General features: G+C 49.4%; 1 protein-coding gene across 2 annotated transcripts in view; it reads right to left on the bottom strand.

The window, feature by feature from the left end:
* MAPKAPK3 (MAPK activated protein kinase 3) overlaps window positions 1–18,559 on the bottom strand; it is a 29,045-nt gene extending 10,486 nt beyond the window's left edge. Inside the window, exons 1-4 of one of the 2 annotated variants that reach the window (XM_079155596.1) lie at window positions 18,366–18,559; window positions 18,008–18,108; window positions 17,832–17,906; window positions 3,116–3,171 (exon numbers count right to left, since the gene is read on the bottom strand). In XM_079155596.1, the coding sequence (XP_079011722.1) occupies window positions 3,116–3,171; window positions 17,832–17,906; window positions 18,008–18,056 (180 nt within the window). In that variant the 5' untranslated portion in view covers window positions 18,057–18,108; window positions 18,366–18,559. Of the gene's footprint in view, window positions 1–3,115; window positions 3,172–17,831; window positions 18,109–18,365 lie in introns of both variants that reach the window. The other variant, XM_079155595.1, reaches the window with a different exon arrangement.
* Window positions 18,560–22,410: the final 3,851 nt, after the last annotated feature.

Genomic DNA, 22,410 nt, shown 5'->3' with positions numbered 1-22,410 from the left:
TCAGCCAGATCTATTCTAGTTATTTGTCACAGGACACAAGATGTGCCATTCTCCCTCCCTGAGCCCCATTTCCCCTTTGCCTTCTAACCCTCCTCATATCATCTCCCCCTGTCCTCTACCCTCTGTCCCTGCTCTCCAGCCTAACCTGACATCTCCTATCAGGACTTTCAGGCTAGCTCCTGTACCCCTCCTCACTTTGTCTACCTTCTGGTATATCACCCCCACACCAGAATCCTCTCTCTCTTCTTTAATAGACCCTTAAGCCCACAGCTGGAATGTTTTTTGGTGGGATCCTCAGTCCTTTCTCCCCACCTCCCATCTATGTACTAACCTTGCCCAATCCCTTCTGAGATCAGACAAAATTGGGCACATTCAAGGTGGTATGTCTAGACAGTGTCTCTCCCCCTCTAGCCCCTCTTACACCTCTGAAGCTACTACCTTTGACCTCTGTGGACATAGACCCTTTCCCATGTCCTCCAGATAAATAACACCTTTTCCCCTGGCATCTGTTTCTTTTCTTTTCCACCTCATTTCCTGCTATCCTTGGCCCCAAAAACACCTTTTGTTCTGGCCAGAATCCTGCACCAAGTGTTCCCAAACAGGCCCAAACACTCTCAAGCCTCTATGTCTATGCCCATGTAAGTCTCTGCCTCATGAATTCTAACCCTATCTCATCCTCTACGGGGTCAACTCCATCTTTTTGAGAGACCTTCTGGAGTCAGTTCAGATACTTCTGCCTCTGGAAAGTCCTCCTAATATTTTGCCTCAGTTCCTCTGGCCAGACTGGGAGCAGCTTGAACCTGGGGTTTCCTGACTGGAGCACAGCAAGAAACCCTGGGTTCCTGGGCAAACAAAGGATAGATGGATAGGCTAGTGGGAGACAGGAGGTATGGGAGGGAGAGAGGAGAAAAGGGTGGAGGGTGGAGCATGGCCACAGAGGGAGCAGAGAGCATCAGAGCTGGGTCTGTACCTGTGTATGCTGAAGTGAAAGAGCAGGTAAAGTATCCCTGCATTAGAGCTTCTCAAAGCCCATGCTTTGCTCAGTTCATATTTAGGAACCCATTTTCCCCCATGAATTAAATGGTTTTTCTCAAGTGCTAAGATCATGAAAATGGGCACAAGGACAGAGAGAGGGCTGCCCCTAGAAAACACAATGCTTCCTCTGGTCTCTGCAGGGGAACCCACAAGGGCAGAGTCCTGAACTTGGGCCTATTCAGGCCTAGCTGCTAAGAAATTCCCTGGGCTAATACTCCTAACCCCTCAGGTTGGCCCTGAATATAGCTCCAAATCTCTTAGAGCCTCAGTTTCCTCATCTTTCTTCACCATAGCCAGGACTGCTGTGGCCTCCTCCTTCCTTTACTTCCTCCTCTTCTTCCTCTTCCTCCTCCTTCTCCAGGATTTCTTTCATGTCCAGATGCTCTCTTTAACTGCCTTGTCTAAAAATGACCTCAAGGATCCCTCACACTCCCTTCACCCTTTACTTTTCTATCTCTATAGTTTCTGTTTGTTTATTAAGGTGTAATTTACATATAGTAAAAGGCACAAGGCTCACAGGTGCAGTTCAATTGAGCTTTGACCATTGCACACACCCAGGATCCACACCCCCATCAAGACAGAAAACATTCCCAGCTCCCAGGTCACCACCCTTTCTACCTGTAGTGTAACACTTGCTGACAACCTACAATTAGTGTGTTCCTTTGATAACTCTTTAAACAAACACCAGATATTGTACTTTCAATGAACATGGCTCTGCTCAGAGCACTTTACAAATATTAGGAGGAAAGGATTTTATTATTACTAATTTTTTAGATGGGAAATTGAGGTACAGAGAGAAGAAGAAACTGGTGCCTGATCACACAGCTGTTTCCCCAGTCAGGCTAGCACCCAGCTGTCTTTCACATTAGACTGTGGGCCCACAGGGTAGGGTCAGTCTGCCTAACAACCTCTGGATCCTAGTCCTCAGGTGCAGGATCTGGTACAGAGCACTGGCTCAGATAACATTTGTAGATTTAATGACCAAAACCATAAAGTAGAGATGGGGAGAAGACACCCGCACATGCATCATGAGGACAAGGTAAGACTAAACAGAGGAGGAGCCAGGCAGGCCCAACAAATTGGTGACATGACATCCTAGCCAAACTTGTTCTCCACTGCCCAAGCAGCCTGTACCTCATCCACTCTCTCTGCTGAACCAGACTTTACCTCTTTTTCCCAAGGGCCCATCAGGGCTTCTCCAGTCCATGAGGTGCCTGCCTCAAGTTGACCTCATTCATTCAGGTACATGACTTCACACCGGCCTTCCTAAAAAGTATCCCCCAGCAAAAGCTCCACCTTTCCAGATATGGTAATGGGCCCAGGGTCAAAACCCAGATGGCCCAGGTTCTTCCCCTATTCTCAGTATAACCTTGGGCGAGTCCCTTTTCCTCTCTGGGTCTCTGTTTCCCCAGTGTGAAACTGCAGGGCTTGGGCTAGATAGAAGTGGGAGAAGAACAGTAACAAAGGGACAATAATGTCTTGACCCCCAGTTACATCTGGGAGTACAAGAAGATGAGAGGACAGGCTTATGACAAACTAATAGATCCCTGCCCTTACCTCACTTTTATCCTATATTCCTTGAGCTTCCTGAAGGTCCATCAAAGATGGAGAATCTGTGATGGCACCTGGGAAGTGCCACAGCTCTAGCTGTGCCTAATAGGTGTACACACACACACACACACACACACACACACACACACACACACACTTGTCTGGGAGGCAGAACTCTGACTTTCTCCTAAGCAACTGGGCTCCTGGCTATAGTTAAAGAGTAGGACCCCACTGAAGCTCAATGTGTTTGTATACAGTTTGATGTAGTGGTTTCCACCTTACCTACTTCCCTCACTCTCCTTTGCCAAATCCTCTCATCCATCCCTAGAGCTGGCAGCCAAGTGGCAAGACTCCTATTGACCTCACCAGCCAGCAAGCCCCAACAAAAATTGAGAGCAGACTGGGCTGTGCCCTACGGATACTTGCTCATGCCCCTTTAGCATCACCAGTTGGAATGGTGGCCTCAGAACAGCCAGGACCCCTCACCACCTCCACACTATATCCCTTCCCACCCAAGGATAGGGCTTACTTGAGGGCGGAGGAATTCTTGAGTTCCAGAGCTGGGAAAACAACAGCAGCATTTGCCTGTTTGGAAAACAATTTGCAGTTTACAAAACACTCTGCTGTCCTTTATCTTTTGAGATTGCTTGGTGCCACCCTGTGAGGCAAGCAGGGTGGGGACCATTAGCCCCAATTTGCAGATTGAGGAAACAGAGGCTCAGAAAAATGAAGTCATTGCCCTGGGGCCCCCCTGCTGTAATATGGCAAGGCTGAAGAGGGAGGAGAACAGAACTTTTGAGAGAGAATCCAGACAACTCCTCCCCAAGGGCAGATGAGAAGAGTGGGTGGCCCCAAGTTGGAGAGGCACTGGCTAAAGCCACAGCTTGTACAAGACTTGGGAAACCTGTTCTAAAATAAATGTGTGAATAAGTATGTAAATACATAGAGGTATGGGGAGCATGCATGTGCATGACATGGGGGGGGTGTGTGCATGACTATATGCATGTGTAGGGGTGAATGCAGTGTATGGAAAATGTGGGGTGGGGGTGGGCTCTTGCATGTGCATGTGTCTCTAGCCTCTGCAATATTAACTTTGAACTCCCAGAGAGTGGGACTCATTCATCTGTTATTCTTCCAGTGTTTTCTATTTCTCCAAAGTGCCTAGCAAAGAACTGGCCACCAGGAAGAGCCCAAGAAAGACTGGGGGTCTTGCTGCCACAACTCACCCTGTGAGAGTCTTGCCTAGGATAATGACCAAGCGTGGATATCTTCATTCAGAACTTTTCTCCCTATCTAAGGCCCCATCTCCACTGCAGGGCCCAACACCTATCATTGCCCACAGCTGGAAATGCACTCAATCTGTCTTCCTAAAGCATGGAGAGGGGCAGGGATGTTTACAACATCTCTAAAGACACAGCCTTGGGAACCAGCCTCCAAAGTTCTCCAGCCTTCTCCTATCCCAGGAAGGGCCACCTACCCAGATCCACCCACACATTCAGCATCCCCATTCAGCTTATCCCAGGGTAAGACTCTTCTCAAGTAAAAGTGTTCATAGTATCTCCATTTGTCTCACTCACAGGAGGCATCAAGACTACCAGCCTGGACAAGCAGCTGTCCCCCAACACCCCTGCAACCAAAACCCCAACCTCCACACCCTCAGTCAATTAACCTACAACCCTGGCCTGGCTGCTTTATGGCTCTAGCCAGAACACCTACTCTTTCCAGAGGAAAAGAGCTGACTTGTAATCTCTCCCATCAATGAAGCAGTAACAAATGAAGAAGATGAAACCTAGATTTCATACCAACCCACAACCTGAGAGACATCAGCCCCACAGCAAAGAGAACCTCCTGGATGCCAGGGATCTGACTCTTCTCACTGCCCCATGAGTAACTCCAAGCCTCATTATTTCTATATGCCCTGTGTATTTTATTTATTATTTTTGAAGTACTAGGGATTGAACCCAGGGCCTCATGCATGCTAGGCAAGTGCTCTAGCACTGAGCTACATCCCCAACCTCTGCCTTGTTTATTGACAACAGGATTTCAAGCATTCTATAATTCCAAAGCATGATAGAAGCCAAATTTTTAAAAATGCCATCATATTCTCTTTAGAATGAAGAACATAAAATTTACTGGAAACCCACTTAAGATCATAACTATACACAAAGACATATTTTAATTCTGAGCTTCCTGGAAGTCTTGGCAAAGAAGGAAACCAGGTAGACTCTACTGCTTTTATCAGAGATTCACAGACATTCACTAAATTTTTCTAAGAGCAAATTTTAAAAGGGATTTACCATCAAACCTTACATGAAAAGGAAAAGGAAAAGTCTAACATTTTGCATCATCTTCAACAGCAATTTTGCAAAAAATACAGGAAGATTCAAATGAACATATCTAATATGGAATCCCACACAAAGACTGAGGCCAGCACATGGCACTAGCCTGACACACCTGCCAGAATATTGAGATAACTACCAGGTTCTTTACTTTCTTGAGATGTTTGTGCCAGAAAGTTTAAGTAGAATTTCCGCCTTGGGAGCTGATGACAAGGACTGCAGTGTACCTCCAATACTTTCTCTTTAATCTCTGGGGTCTTGTCCTGACCTTGGGCCAGGGCAGGCAGGAAAGTGGAAGAACTGCATTCCCAGCTGTTGATTAAACCACAGCACACATGCTCAACACCAAACACTCAGGCAGCAGAACTAAACAGAGTATTATAGGAAAATATAGGTTTTTGACTCATGCTGTTTTCATTGTAGGGAAACCCTATTCTCTACAGGGGGAAGCTGTGGATAACAAACAAACAAACAAAAACACACTATTATACTCCCTCCTTGACAACAGTTTTCAGTTCAGCCATCTCTGAAATCCATTCTGGCTCCCAATTCTGTGATTATTTGGGTTTGTTCTCCCATGAAGAAACATCTCCATTTTTATAAGACATCCCTGAAATAATGGGATTCATTTCTCATCCAGCTGTTTAGATAACCCCTGCCTTGTACTGCCAGCATCTGTGAGGGTTAGTAACACACTTGGCCTTGGCCCCTAGCCAACCAGTGTGACCCTTTGCAGGCTGCTTTGCCCACTGAGATCATGGACCTCAGTCTCTGCTTTAGGGGCAGATGTCAGGGATGGGGTTGACCCTAAGTTCAGGTTCAGAAGCAGGTATTGCCCTCTGAAGGCCTCAGCACTAACCTTATAAAGCCAGAACCAAATCCCACCTATGTTCCCCCAAGAGGGCCAGTGCTATTTGGAGAGATGATAGCAGTGTCAAATCTAACTTTTTAGCCACAGTTTCAAATTAGAGACTCAGACATGTGCCATTATTCTCTCACACACTAATTTTCCCAGCTTTTGTAGCTCATTAAGAGAGCTAATGGAACCAATTTTGCAGCTATGGATTAGTTGGCCTCACGCCACATCAGACTGTGCTTCATTAAGTTCTGACCACAGTCTGTCCTTCATCTCACTCTGTCTATTTACTCCTCCTCCTCGGACACAAAATTCCAGAGAGTTCAGCTCACATGATACCAATGACCCCAAATGCCCAGGCCCCAGCTGAGCGCACAGGGAATGATGGAGTCAAATCAGTGTTAATGTCCCCTTCACAGCAACTGTTCCCTGGTGCTCAGCCAGTGCTGTGCTGATACTACCTCACACAGTGCTCACAAAATCCCAAGAACAAGCAGCACCCTTTTATCTGTGGAGAAACTGACTTTCTGAAAGGTTATGTTACTTGTCCAAAGTCATACAGCTGGGTAATGTGCCAAGACCTGAATCCCATCTGTCAGCTCCTAGGCAGTGGGGACAATGCACACAGATGGTTTATCCCCTTTCCACACGATTGCAAGGTTTGGAGTAGGCACTGGTCCCCACAACATCAGCCTGGGGAAAATAAAAAGCACCCTTCCCAGAGCTTGGCCTCACAACCCTGGGTCCAGACCAGGCTCTGCTACTTGGTAGCTATGAGGACAGTGGAGGATATTCATAGAGCCCCTACCCTGTACTGGGCATATTACACCCATTATTTCTTGTCATTCAACAGGTGCACGATCAACCACAATTTTCAGATGAAGGGACTGTGGCTCAGGGAGGTATTGTGGCTTTTCCAGGTCACATGACTCACATTTGGCCACCTTCAAGTCTAGGAGCTCTTTGGGAACCAGGATTCAATTCATCCCTGGGAGGTCTTTTCATTGACAGATCCTGGAACCCAGGCTATAGGCCTGGCCCTGCCTGTCTAGGCCCAGAGCCAGGGCCAAGAATGCTACTACAGTCACTGTCTTCAAAGATTTGGGGTATATGCATGAATTACTGTCAACTGGGGAACTTGATGAGGATGTTGACCCAGGGAAACTAGTCTTGGCTCATTCTCTTTCCTTCTCTGTTCTTTACAGAGCAGAACCTTATAGAGCAGGCAAGATGGGGCCACCCTCTCCAGCAAAAACTCAGGAGCAATGAGGGCCCCCAACCACTCCCCTTCAAGCCAGCACCAGGACACTTGATGGGGGAGAGCTAACAGATTGAAACCTCCCTGAAAGCAGTTGAGACTCCAAGTCCAATACTGTCCCAGGAAGTCCTGCTAACAGGGAAGCCAACATACTCAATGATTTTTAAATTGTCAAGTCTCAGAATACAAGATTCCTCCAGTTTGCTAAATTTTGATGGCTTTGGTTTGCCTGCTTCCTGCCAGTCCCAGACAACCTGGAAACAAAAGCAGAAGTGCCATGTCTGGCAGGGGTGGGGGTGGAGGAGAAATGCTTCCAGAAAGAAGGGACTGAGCTGTGCTCCCAGTCAGGGAGAAGGAAAGACAGTACGAACACGAGTACTGGTTAGGGCAGGCCAGGGAGTCCCAGTGCCCTAGGTCAGGGACCATGTACTACAGGATCAGCTATGGCCACAGAGTTCCAAGTCAGACAGACCTAAATGCAGAGAACCAGTTCATCCCCCTGCTTCACTTATAACCTCGAATAGGTCATTCTACCTCTGTGAGTCTCTCTGACCCAGTCTGGAAAGTTGGGACAATGACAGTATTCATGTTCCCAGGTGGCCACAAGAATAGAATAAGAATATACACACACTGCTCAGACTGTCACTGTGACAAGCACATATTGAAAGTGTTGAGGGGCTACTGCATCATGTGTAGAAATGGGTTTCAAGGTTTGCTTGAGGACTCCCGACTTCGGGATTCCCCTGGGTGGCCTCACATTCTTCCTCCCTTTTTTCTAGAACTCATAAATCTAGGTGCAGCATCTGGGACCTGGGGAAGGCAGACTTCCTCCAATCCAGCAGGTGACAGGAAATGGTCTCAGATCCCTCAGAGGGTAGAGTCAAACTGGGTTCTTCAAAGGTGAACCAAGAATGGCTCCTATTTTGCTGTGAAAGGCTCAGTAAGGAGCGGGCAGGTCTTCCAGGAGGGGGAAAGGTGACTGATCTCCAGAGAGGAACCCTGGGGAGTGGGAGGTGAGGACCCAAGTCAGAGAACTAACTAGTTCTCAGCTTTGGTTGACTGGAGAAGGGGCACATTTCCACTTCTCTGTGGCAGCCCCAACTTTCTGAGGTGGCAGATGCCTTATATCTCTCAGCTCCTCTATATATCCTTCTAAACATGGTCCTCTACTGCTACACGTGTAATTCCAGGTCAGTCCCTCAACCTCCCTGAACCCCAGCTTCCTTGCACTCTCCTTACACCTGTTTTTCAACTGGGAGAAGAGATCCAGGAAGAGCTATGACCTCTTCCCTACCCCAGAGGTAAGTGGCAGGATCAGATAGATGCCAGATACCAGGATTATACCCACAAACTTCCTGCAGGTTGGAGAAAGGATACATAGAGCCTCTGCAAGTTTTCTGGTGCATTCAGAGGATTCAGCCTCTACTAGTCTCCTTTAACTTCTCGAAGGGAAAAAAGATTTTTTCTGTCAAAATCAGCTACATAATTTGTGAAACACTACCCTGGTACTATTTCTTCTACGACAGTGTAAAAATAGAACATTTTTATCATAAGACTAGAAAATTTTAGCAAACATGTCTTGTTCTAATCTCAGAAATAATGGCCCTTCAGGGGTTTCTCTTCATGAAGAGACCCCCTCAGTCATGGAATACATGCCCCCAACTGGCCAGCCATGCTTCAGTGATACCCACGTAACTGCCACAGGGTTACAATCAATGGTCACCCTTCTTAAGCAAGGGATGCCAAGGATAAGTGAGGCCACACCCAGGTGATCCCTACTTAGGTACCTAGTCTAGCCACCTCTAAAAGAGGGGACCCAACACCCTCTAGCTCTCAGAAGAATGACTGCTGGTGTCTTGCCCCCTGAAGGACATGTCATAGAGATGACAAAGGAATAAGAAGCAGGCGTGGGGAGGCTGAGCTGGATTCCACCAGAGGCAAGGCAAGGAGACCCTAGGAAACCTTTCAACAACCACCCCTATCCCTGCCTTTCCTGAAATCTGTATCATCTCTGCTCAGCATCTCTTCCTTCTCTCTTGGCTTCATCCATGTCCCTGTAGTGCCCCACATAGAATTGGGTTAGCACAGGCAGCCATTGCTATACTCAAGCTCCTTTAGAGGCACTGGCTGTCCAGCTTCCCTTGGACCCTAGCCCCACTCTCCCTCTGCCCCTGTTCAGTCAGATTGCTCCCAAGGTCCCAACACCCAGATGGCTCCTGGAAGAATTTTTCTGGCTCTGAGGATCATACCATGGAGCCACAGTCATGAGGAAGAGAGGTGAGAGGCCTTGCCCTCTGGGGGAACATGGTGGTGACCTGGCAGTATTGAGGGATATCCCTGCCAAGGGAATGAGTTGCAGTGACTCACTCCACTCTTTCAGCCCTGCCTAGGGTGAGGATATTCCCTGGTACTATCTCCAACTGACTCAAGTATTTAACTGGGCCATGAATACAGCAGAAAGGGATTCTCAAACCTGAGTCATAACCCCAGAGCTCCTATCCCTAGAATACCACAGACCCTGCTGGTGGCATTGCCAAAACTGACTGTTTCCCCGGCAACACCATTTGCGAAGTAAGTTGGGAAAGGCATCCTGGGCTATCTTCTGGCCAATCTCCATACTGCTAGTCTGTTTGCAAGAGCAGCTCCAGGAGGAGGCAAGGCATCCCCTCAACTTCCCTGGAACTGCCTCTAGTCACTGCCCACCAAAAGTGTCTTCACAGCGAGAAGGGAGGCCCGTGCCAAGCCAGAGTACCCAGCCCCTCATTTTACAGATGGGCAGACTGTGACTCCTGGTCCCTGCTGTGTAGGAACATAGGGAAGGATGGCCTGGGTTCCAGGCCAGACTTGACATGTCCCTGCTATGTAACCCTGGGTGAGTTACTCTGCCTTTCTGAATCAGTTTCTGCATCTATAATAGGAAAATGGTAACCTGTTGTCAGAGTATGCTGTTTGTACTTAGCATATAGGAAACACTCAGCAAGTGGGGCTCTGCTCTCCATTGCCTCCTGCCCCATGGCCCCTGTGCTGCTGCCTGCCAGAGGGTGTGGAGAGGATTTGCCAATCCCTCTGCCACATCCTGAGAAGGGGGTTGTTCATGTTGTGGGGGACATCTATGGAGCAAGCTCTGGGTGTCCTGTGGAAACTGAACTCTTAGGAATGGGGTAATAGGTGTGGCAGGTCAAGGCCCTTGTCATTCATGCCCTGGAAATAGCCTCTAAACTCTACTAGGGGAATGGGGTCAGGTGGAAGAAATAGGCCAGACTGTTGGGTGCCCACCCCAGCTAGTGCAGGGGCAGCTCACATTCTGGTCCACCCTCTAGAGAAGGGAGGCAGGTTGGACCTTACATCTTGACTTCTCCCTGATACCCTCCTGCCCTGGGCTCTCCCCACTGGCTCTGAAGCTCCAGTTCAAGTCAGACCCCAGTAACTTTCTACCCCAACTGTGGCCTGAGAACCTTAGGGATCACAGTGTGCCTGATATCATACTGTTGTCCTAAGCAACAGTCCCAGATCACTGGGCCATAAAAGGAGACCCAACAGTAGAGATGCTGCTCAAGTTGTCTTCCCAAACTCCACTGGGGACGCCTCAGGTTACAGCTCAGCCCATGTGTGCCTGACTCCACTGTTTTGGCTGCCAAGGCTGCCAGCACCTGGTCAAGGCTGACAGTAGGAGGGAACACTGGGAGTGGTGTGGGCATAGCCCTGCTGTCCTTGTTCATGCCCACACCCACCTCCCCTGGGGGCAGGGGGAGACACAGACTGTCTAGAATGAATCCCCAGCATCTGACCTGCCCCTGGCCTGTCCTCTGTCTGCTCTCAGCCTGCAGGCTGAAGGGAAGAAACCTAGCCCAGTCTAAAACACTTGAGACAGGAAGAGTAGCAAGGCCTGAGAAGAGGGACTGAGCAGCTGCAGGAGAAACAGGCTGAAAAAAGGAAATGAGAGTCAAAGAAAGACAGAAAGATAATGCCAGAGAAAACCAACAAGGACAAAGCCCTAATCTAAAGAAAAAGCCATCCTAATTCCAAACCTGCAAAAAAACAGAATCAATATTCTCAGCCTCTCTGGCCTGGCCTGTGCTGGAAGGCCTCCTGGGGCTCCCTGTACTCCCAAACAAGCCCCTGTATACCCGCACAGGCCCAATCTCTGGATTCCCACACAGCAGGATTTTAATCACAATTGCACACAACCTAATTCACTCAGTTCCAAAAGGCAAGAGGGTGGGGAGCCCAGGAACTATATCTTCCTTCATACCATTCTTTCTGTGGTACAAGGAGCAGGTTTCCTTAGGTGCAGAGGGGACCAAGTAAGTGCTTATAAAGACCAATAATGTGCCACCAAAAAAATGCATGCTGATACCTAAAGGAGTGCCCCACCCTCTGAGAGTATGTGCTGGCTTGGGCTGTCTCACAGCATGGAGGCGGGGATAGTCACAGTCACTAAGACTGAATCCTGCTCCCTGCCACAGAGTCAAACCCAGACTCAACTGCACCACAAAGAGCTTTACAAAAGATTCCCAAACTGCCTTCTACTCAAGGTCACTTAGGGAGAAGATAGCAGGAAGGATTTTAAGCCTGGGACCCTGCTTCTTTTTCCACCCCAGGTGACCTCTCATTTGAGGCCACACAAGATCTCAAATAGGTGAAGTGAGGGCCATAGAACCAATGTTCTGGGAAGACACTGGAGCTCAGGGGAGCTGTGGTCTCCTTGTGATGAGAGAAGCAGAGCCAGCCTTTCAAGAAGTGTTTTACAACTGTTATAGCACAGGAATCCCACCCCTCAACACACACACACACCTAGGGATGAGAATGACTACTGCCTTATTCTTTCAATTGGTGGCCATCACCCTCAGACAGGCAACCAGTTACAAGGCTGGAACCAGGGGAGGCTAGGGGGCCACAGAACCAGATGCTCCAACTGCTGTCCCCTTCCAGAGGTCTCCCGTTATGAGTGTCCCAAGGAGAGGAAGATGAGGAATGCAAGGAGGAAAACCACTTCCTCAAGCTCAAAGCCCAGAAGAGAGATAAAACCTCTGTTGTCATGGAGACCAGGCCCTGAACAAACAAGCCAGGCAACTCAGAAGCCTCTGTAGTACTCCTGGAAATGGTGCTCTACCCTTCAAGTTCCCATGCAATGCCTCCTTCTCCCCAGAACCCTTCATTCCTTCTACAGTTTGACAACAGCCCTGCTGAGATCAGCCAGAACACAGGTGTGTGCAGGTGTGGTATTCCACAGCAGGTGCCCAGTGTCTAAACCAGGCATGTTGTCATACACAGTGGTTCCTCCTCTGTCATTCACACCCTTCTCAGGTCAGAGGTCTGAATTAAAGTGGGCAATCCTTCCAGAAAGCCCCCACTTCCTCTTGCCCACTCACCAGATTTCCTGTCTGTGGTGCTCTGGGCTGTGCTGTGCAGAGCTTGTCTAAGACTCACAAGGGCTAGCACAGTCACACAATCTTTCTGAGATGGTCCCCCACATCCATCATGGCCCTTGTGTACTGACCTCATGGGACTACTGCCTGACCGTTCACAGGCATAGGTTCTACACAGTGAGGAGAACTGGGCAGATATAGGTAAGTACTGGCAGCATCACTGGAGGCACAGCTGGAGCTGCCAAGGCTCCCAGTGGAGCCATGGAGGAGAATACCAGCATCCTTCCAGGTGTCAGGTCTCAGAGTCCCTCCCCATGTCCTCACAGACTTGCATGAGGTTGGGTGGTGACTTAGATGCTATAACTCTGGTATTAAACTGCCTAGGCTCTTATCCCAGCCCTGCCACCCACCAAGCTATGCAACTTGGGCAAGTTGTTGACCTCTGAATTGCAGTATTCTCATCCATAAAATGGGAAGATAGGAATTAGATAAAACAACATGTTGCACATTGGGGTCAGGGCCTGCCAGACAGAATGCTCTGGAAAATTGCGAACTGTTATGGGGGGATGGGTATTAGAATTCACAACACCAAGAGCTGAAACCTGGAGGACTGGCATGGGATAGGATAAAAATCCTAGAAGCCCCAGTAGAGGTGATCTTGAAGGCAGGCTGGGAAAACAGATTTCCACCCAGGTATGGTATAAAGGATCACAAAATAATCATCCCCACCTAAATTTCACTTCTGCATTCTGCAGGGTTTGATGCCTTCTCCAGTTTAAAAAGCAAAATGCACACTCCTGGCAGTTCAAAAGATCCCACCTGTGGTAGCTCTGAGTGCCTCGGATTCTTCCTACCAGATGAGGGGCAGCCTGGGGAGGACCTTGAGTTCAGTGAAACTATTTAATTTCCAGGCATTCTCTTATACAGGGTCAACCCCCTCCACATGCTCCTGATTTGTTGACTGAGTAACAAGTGGCTCTACAGAGGCTGATCTGACCAGTCTGGAGATGGTAGGTGAGGGGGTGGTGGCTGCCAAATGAGAAAGGGCCTGGCCTACCTGTCAGCCCCACCCAGCATCAATCCAGCTCTGCAGCACCAGCCCAGACAGGCCCTGGTGCAATGGGCCCCATCTCCATGCTGAGGGTGGGGCATCCAGGATCCTGAGCTATGGGTCCACTGCCTCTCAGTCTCTGCATCTGACTCCCTCCCATTCTAACTTCCTCCTGGCATTCTGGTTAGAGGGAGCCCCTCTGCTCAGTAGTGTGGCCTAGATGGCAGGCAGGAGACAGGAACAGTCTCATGGAAGGTCAATTCCTTTCTCCCAGACCTTCTGCATAGGCTTTGTCTGGGGGCAGTAGAGGTGTTGAGTTCCTTTGCAAAGTCTCAGGACTTAGCTCAGGTGAAACAGCATGTCCCTGAGGCTTTTCTCTGAAATGCAGTCAGAGAACCCCTCTCCTGTAGAAAAGAAAAACTGGAAAAAGTCTAGATCCTAGTGTTCCCTCAAAAGCTCAGAGGTGCACACATGGTCATTTTGATAGGCATTTATGAGTCCCTGTTGTACACCAGGCCCCAGACCAGATGCTACAAGGGATTTTGAGTCAAAGGTGAGTATTACAGGTTTAGGAGATTGCATAGCCCCAAAGTCAGGGACTCTGGACAGCTTCCTGGAAGAGGAACAGTGAGGCTAAATCTTCACAGATGAGAAGAGATTCTCCAGTGTAAAAAAGAAAAGATATCACACAGGGAAGGAAAAGCAAGAGGGTCAGCCTGTTATGCCACATTTAGAGTCTCAGAGTATGTATAGTCAAGTCCTCAAATTCCTATGTGCAATCGGACAAGGCTTCCTGGTCCCCAGGGCTTTGTTTCCCACCTGTCAAGGGAAATGGGCCCTCCTCAGCACTGTGCTTTGGGGTGACACTGTGACCCCACAAACAGCATGCAGAACAGCCTGGCTAGCTATAGCTATCTAACACCAAGAGTAAGAGAACTGTCCTGGGTGAGGTAGCCTCACAACCTCCCTAATCCTGGGACGAGGAGGAGAAGGATACTAAAGAGGACTCCACTCAGAGGACTCTACAGAAATCACCTAGTCCCTCCCACTCCACTCTCCTTAACAAAGAAGGGAAGAAGAGGCATTGGGAGCCCACTAGTGTCCAGAGATGAAGGTGAAGGGCTCCAGTCCCCCAGTCCAGAAGCAGGGTCAAAAAACAGTACCTCACCTTTCCTCCCATATGCAGACCACCAATGTTTCTCAGTGCTTTCTAATGCTTTTATTTAGAGGTATGAAGTGCCATGTTCATTTCTGCCCACCAGAAGGCAGACAACCATAAGCAGTTGGGACAGGAAGTCAGAAGGGGAAGAAATTCTGGCCCCTGCCGCAATCCCTCTCCACACCCGCCCACCTCTGTCAGGTCATGTGACTTCCAACCACTAACTCCAGGTCCCAATTTTCACATACATGATAAGGTTTGAGGGGCTGGGTCTTGGGTATCAGCATAAATGATGAATGACAAATCTCGGGCCTTGCCCAATTTGAGGTAAAGCTGAAGAGTGCCAATTAACTAATTAGGCTTGGGAGGGGACATAAATAAGAGGTTGCAGGAGGAGCAGGAGCAGGAGGACTGCCTGTCCCTTTGCCCTCCCCAAGACAGTCAGTTCCTCCACTTCCTGCCAACAGGACAGTAACAAGTACTTGGTATGGCATGGAAAGCAGAAGGGCTGCACTGGTGGTGGAAATTGGATTGGTGAAGGAGGCTTTGCTCTGAGTGAGGTCAAGATGAGGCAAGGTGGGCAGGGGAGGGGGGTGTTAGGGTCTGAAGGAAAGGGGAAAGGGCCCAGCTCCCAGGGAGGGAAGGGCCTATTCCTCTAGGGTCCCCACCAAATAGTAATAGCTACAGGGACAGTGACCATAGTCTTCCTATTTTATGAGTGCCTGCTTCATTCCAGGCTTTCTGCTGAGCCCTATCTACCATTTCTGGCTACAGGGCCAGAGGATGAGAGATGAGCAGAGATGACTTGAACAAAATAAGGACGGGTGAGCCAATAATCCAAGGTGTAGCCCTGAGGAGACAGAAAGGCACAGAGTCATGACCTTCACCTAGGCTGAGCTAGGGTAGCTGGGGAGAAGGCTAAGCAGAGGCCAGGAGAGGTCTGGGACCCATTCATAAGTTGGCTGAACTCCCTGGGCCCAGGTCTACACATGTAATGAGGTCCCCAGGTCCTGGCCTTCTTGGGCAAAGAGCAGAAGCTAAAAGTGAGGAGATGCCACCTCCCTCTGCATGGCCACAGCTATCACCAAAGTACATGTGCAATCACTGGGGAGGATCACCTATCTGCTCCAGTGCCTCTGGAAAAGACACAAAGAACTGAGCCCAGGTTCCTGTTCAGATACTTGCAGATTTTGTGCCTTAGAAATGTCACATACCTTTTCCAAAATTCCCATAGTTGCCCCAATCTTGGGGGTATGAGAGCTGCCCAGCTGAGTAGGGAATTTGAGACTTTGTCACTTTTTTTTGAGGCAGGGGAGGCAAGAACAGGAAGGAGATGGGGAGAGGGCCACATCTAATCCCTGTCCCCTTTGAGGACAAATGTAGGGGCAGGTCCTGAAGGTCCTAAGCCAGTAACCACAGCCATGCTCACCCATAATCTAAAGGGCTGGAGGGGAACCCACCCCAGGCCTGTCCCAGTTCCTATCCCAGGAGAGGGAGATCACTGAGGCCCTAGATCCAAGAGGAGGGGCCATGGAAATTGATGCAGTCAGAAGTTCCCTCAAGTCACCTGTCACCTGTCAGCTTAGCCCTACTTAAAGCTGGCACTGCCTGGGTCCACAGACTGTGGCCTCCTACCCCATCTCTGCCTTGTTCACAGCATGTGAACAAAACCGAGGCAGCTCAGAGCTCTATCCTGTCTCTTGAGTCTTGGGACTGAGAATAAGTTCTCTGGCCTCAGTCCCATACCTACTTAGATTACCTCTGACCCTGGCACAGGTGGGAGGACTAAATGGGTGCCCAGTGGAGAAGATGAAGGCTCATTTCTCATTCCCTTGTACCCATCTGCCCTCAGAAGAGCCACCTTTTCCTCAAGTACTCAGAGAATCCCCTGCCTGGAATTCCAAAAATCACTCTCTCCATTCCACTGTTAGGTTCGTAGGCAAAGAATGCCTCAGGCCTAACCCTACCAACCCAGACCTAATTGCCCCCAGACCCATGCTCCTGATTCCCTGCAGCACCACTCTGGGGAGGATAGCTTCTATTTGCCCCAGTGCCCCTTGGAAAAACATAAAGAGCTGAGCCCAGGTTCCTGCTCAGATACTTGCAGATTTTATGCCCTAAAAATGTCTCATAGCTTCTCCAGGCCCTACACCAAGTACTGTACATGCATCATCTCATTTTAAGCTTATAACTCCTGTTCTTTTCCCCCTGAACAAAGGTAGAAACCTGTTTTCAAAAGTCTAGAATATTGTCCAAGGTCACAGAGCTGGCAAACACAGGGCAGAGATTAGAGCCACATCTCTAGGACTCTGTACTCAGGCTCATAATCACAACTTGTAATGGGAAAATCTTTTGCTGTACATATAAGTTGCAGGAGCCACTCTCTCATCCATGTGCCACTGGCATGAGCAGCAGATGAGTCAAGTTCCCAATGATAGCAGATTCAAGTGATTCTAGGTATGGGCAGGGTCCTGGGCCAGAACCATGTGCCTTAAGCTATAATCAGGTAACTAGATCAGTCACTACAAGACACCCACCTCCATTTCACTTAGTTCAGTGTGCCAGGCCTCCAGGGAGCCTGTAGTATGATGTGGCTAAAAGAATGGGCCATTCTACACAGGAACCAGGATGGATCAGACTTGGGGGTAGAGCCTGCTCCTTTCAACATGTGGCCAGTGACTCATCAGGAGCCCAGCAGCAGCCCCCTGCCCTAAGGAGTGATGGATGGACCTTGCCTACTGATCAGCTCTGGGAGGCTCAGACCACTCCTGCCCACATAGACAGGGGCTACAAGCAGGAAGCAGCCCCATCCCAAGCAAGGTGGTTTCTCAGTGTCAGACAGAGGGAAACTCAGACCCATCCCAGACACAGGAGCTTCTTTGGGAGTTGAGTATGTCCCCCTTGGGCCTGAGCACATAGGCTCAGCCAGAACCACAGTCCCGGGCCACTCCTTCCCTCCTTCCGGGTACAACAGCTCTCCCCATACTGACTCCACCCCTTTCTAACTGGGACACCTAAGCTTAGCTAGGATAAGCCTCTGTTTCCCCTCTTGTAAAGCAGATAGAATCAACTTTAACCTTCCAGAAGAGTGTAAGGATGAAACATGAGGTTGAGCATAGGAAGCCTAACAGGAGCCTGGACATAAGTGAAACACTCAGGTCTCTATTACTGAACCCTCCAGGTCACCCCATGCCTCACGGAGGGGTCACTAACCTTCAGGGCACACTTCTGCCCAGTGCGCCGGTGGAAGCACTCCAGCACCTTGCCATTCACACCCAGGCCCAGCACCTGCTTGGACAACTGGTAGTCATCTGTCACCGCGTATTTCTTGGGCTCCCGCCGCCCCCCGAGGGCCGCAGCACCCCGCAAGCCTGGTCCACCGAGTGCACCTGCGGGGGGCGCAGGAGTCCCCTGCTCCTCTGCTGTCTCGACGTCCATGGCCCCCACGGGGCTCTCAGAGGCGGCCCCAGCCTGGCGCGTCCAGGGACACCTGGGAGAAAGGGAAAGAGTAACTCCCCGCCCAGACTTTTTCAACACACCCCAGCCTAGGAGAGCCTGCGTTGTTCTGGGGACAAGCTGGGAATGCGAGGCGAACCTCCTGGGAGGACTGGTGTGCAGTAGAAGGCAGTGGTCCCTCAGCCAGTCATAAGCTAGTCTCTCCCGGGCACGTGTCAGGAGTAGAAGTTGGGTGCGCAGTGGCTGCAAAGTTCTGAGAGTGGGTCGCACAGGGGCCCAAGGGAAGCATACCTGGCGAGGGCGTACCTGGCAGCAAGGCATTTGACGGCAGCACCGGCAAGAGGAACGGGGGTAGTAATCACGAGAGCCGGCGGCAGAGGGGCGCCCTGGGCCGAGAGTCTAGCCGCCCGCGGCCCACGTGACACCCAGCGCGTCACACGGACTTGGGGCCCCGCTAGGTCAGTCTTAAAGGGCCAGGCGGCGGGGGCCAGACTAGACACAGCAAGAGCCCCCGTCAAGCCCCGCCCAAGAACCGGGACAAAATAGGGGCGTGGCTTCCTGAAGGGGCCATAACATTCCCGGAGCTGGGGGACCCCTGCACGTGCTGTCACAGCCCCAGATTTTAAACCACGACCTAGAAAGTGACAGCACAGGACATCTTGTTACTCTTGAAGCCTCGACTTGAGTCGAGTTCTCTCTACACACTTCCAGAAGGCCCTGCAGTATGGCTTGCTAGGCTTCCAACTTCCCTTGGTATAGCTAACCGCCCTACACCCCAGTAATAACCAACTTCTTAATTTTTGCCAGTCTGGGGAGGAAAGTGGCATCTCTGATTCGTGACTCTCTGGACCCTGGTGGCTCTTGGCTTCTTTCCACCACTGGAGACTGTCCCACTCTGTGCACTTCTTGCTTATACTAGAAATTTTTATTTTCCATTTGGTCACACATCAACTTTTTACTTTATGATTTGGGACTTTGTTGTGGTGTTTAAAAACGCACCTCCATCTCAGCCACCCCAGAGGCTGAAACAGGAGGATCCCAAGTTCGTGGCCAACCCCAGCAATTTAGCAAGAACTTCTGCAATTTAGGGAGACTCTGTCTCAAAATAAAAAATAAAAAAGACTGGGGACATAGCTTAGTGGTAGAGCGCCCCTGGGTTCAATCCCCCGTACCAAAAATAAAATGTCTCTTCCCCCACCCCAGTGACATATGCTCTATTTGCTTCGTAGTTTTCCTTTCCACATTTAGACCTCTACTTCATTCTGAGTTCATCTTAGCCTACCTTAGTAGTTTGATCCAGTTTTTCCAACTCGTCTCTCATATTACAGAGAAAACTGAGACCACCAGAGAGGAAACGACTTGTCTAGAGTCACAGAAAATGTGGTTTTGGATGTCTCCTGGGATAAATCCGCATTACCCCATCCCAGTATCCCCCAATCCCAGCCCAAACCTGAAAGCTGAGGGGACCCTAAAGAAAGCCACCTTTCTGTGAAGACTGAAAATGTGCGGACCCAGGCAGAGTCTCTGCACGCGGCACTTCTGCCATCTACAGGCCATCCTCAGGACTGCAGGCTCCGCGGCCTCGGTCCCACCCAAGCCATTCTTCTCCGGCTTCAGAATTGGTGATCCTGAGGCCTTCCCCCACAGCTTCCCAACACACACACACACACACACACACGCACACACACACACACACACATTAGTTCCCTCCTGTCTGTGCAACAGCATCCTGCGTCACTGACAGCTGCTCTATGAGGAACAAAGTGAGTAAGCTAAGGGTGCTACGACTATTTTTTTTTTGGGGGGGGGGGGGTACCGGGAATTGAACTCAGGGGCACTAGACCACTGAACCACATCCCGAGCCCTATTCTGTATTTTATTTAGAGACAGTTGCTTAGCACCTCACTGTTGCTGAGGCTAGCTTTGAACTCACGATCCTCCTGCCTCAGTCTCCTGAGCCACTGGAATTACAGGCATGAGCCACTGTGCCTGGCAGGGTGCTATAACTACTGATGAGCCCCCTCTGAGTGCAGGTGTTGAGTGGGGATAGGGGCTTGGGGGCTCTGCCCCTTTTTCTTCCAGGTGACCTTCAAGTTCAGAGGAACAGAGGTCCCCAGGCAAGAGCCTCAGTTGATCATGACTGAACACTCCCTGTATCCCACATGCTGGGAAGATGCTCTATCTGGACACCCGTAACCATGGAATCTGGAGAGGAGAGCATACCCGTCTCTTTGGGCCCACACTATAAACACACAGTAAAGACAAGCCCAGAGAGGTCAAAATGACTTGATCAAAGTCAACAGGTATCCAAACAGAGTCCCCATTTCAAATGCAGAGCACAACTCAGGGATGAACTCCTATCCTCAAACTGTATCCTCCTCTCATGGTTCTCTCTGCCTCCCTATGCAAGCATACTTTTACATATGCATATTACGCATGTACTTGCACATGCACATATATTTGCATGCATATGCATAAACAAATGCACACATGAAAATATGCATATGCATAAACAAATATGCACACAACCCACCATGCACAAAAATACACATGTATGTGTGCATGCACACACCTATGCTCAGATGGGCCCAGGATCGATGTCTTTAGTCACATCTGAGAATCAGATCCAAGATCAGAGCCTTGGAGGAAACTCTGCAATCTGGAAGCTTCTACTGCTAGGAGGTTGGGGAAGATACTGCCCTTTGGAGGTAACTGGTTTGGGCCTGGTGAACCTAAGGCCAAGCAAGGTCTCATGTTGGATAAGCAGGGTCCCACAAGTGAGCAAAGGGCTAAACAACTGAGGGTAGATGTTAGTTCCTTATCCCAGCCAAGGGCATCTCAGTGAATTTTTTTCTTAAAAATGGTGTTAGATTACAATTACACTGAAAGCTTTTTAAATTATTTTTTAAGCTTGTATGATTTTTACTTAAAAATTTTTTTGGAGACAGGATCTCACTAAGATGCTGAGGCTGGCCTCAAACTTGAGATCTTCCTGCCTCAGCCTCCCAAGTAGCTGGGATTACTGGCATGTGCTATTGTACCTAGCTCTTTATTAAGATTTTTAATTGCATAAGTAAAACTTGCTGGTTGCAGTTAATTCAAGCCACACAGAAGTGTGAAGTGTAAGCAATGGGTGATATTCGCCTCTCCCAGTTTCACACCGATGCCCATGCTTACACAGACATACACACATTGCTCACATGCATCCATCATAGACAGAGGTTTTGCAACTGCTCACTTAACCAAGGACAGTCTGAAAATGTGGTTTCTTCTCAGGGCTCATGTTTCAGCAATCACCTGCCTCCTCCTCCTTCACACTGATGGGAGGACTCAGTATGTAGGGTGACTAGGCCTGGATGTTGGCAGACTCTTGCCACACAGCCCTCCATAATAGCTGTGTATCCAAGGGACAGAGATTGAGGACTTTGAAGTAGCTTACAGTGACCAAGGAATCCAATGTGTAAGGGAAGCAGATGCACACACACACACACACACATGGACTGTCTTTCAGGGAGAAGGGAAGCTGCTCAGGATGAGAGGACAGAGGCCCCATCATTCAGATGTTGAGGAAAGCACTGTTGTGTATTCTTGTGACCTATCTTGTGATTGTTCTGGATGGGGAGGGCCAAGGGAGCCTACAGCATGGTGAATCCATGGACAGCATAGGAGGGAATATCCTGGAAGGGACAATCTGTGGAGATTTGGCTAGTGAAGTCATAAGAAGGAGTGCCGCTGGGTGGCAGTGTGGGTACAGTAGTTAGGTGGGGGTAGGGCTCATAGTGAACACAGGACAGGAAAAGTAATGAGATTGTCAGAGGGAACCACAAAGCCTGAAGCAGGAAGGCACCTAGGTCAGAACAGACAGGAGCACCCCACTATTCCTAGCACGAAGTTCAGATGTTTAGTGCTGTCATTCACAAAAAGATGGCTAAGGGGCCAAAACTCTTGGGACCCCTAGGTTCACACAGAATTGCCTAATTACTACTGATCTCCATAGGGGATGCCTCCAATGGGGCACCCATAGTGCTCTAACATTGACTGGCCTAGGGACAGGGAAGTTTGACTGCAGAACTTAAAGCTGAATCCTGAAGGATGCCTAGGAGTTAGCAGGTCACCAGTAAATAGAAAGGAAGTGGGATGAAGTAGGTAAGGCCTTGGCTCCAACTCACTACTTACTTACTGTGAGACCCAGGGTAAATGGCAATCTTTCTATGCCTCAGTTTCCTCACTTGTCAAACAGGATATTGTGTGATAATTTTAATTATGAAATGAGACTGGAAATTGCTGAGAGTGTAAGCAAAAATAACCAACACGGGGTGTCTGAAGTGTTTATGAG

The sequence above is a fragment of the Sciurus vulgaris genome (assembly GCF_902686455.1).
Source record: "Sciurus vulgaris genome assembly, chromosome: 10".
Taxonomy (NCBI): Eukaryota; Metazoa; Chordata; class Mammalia; order Rodentia; family Sciuridae; genus Sciurus; species Sciurus vulgaris.
This window is presented reverse-complemented; position numbering and strand designations above follow the sequence as displayed.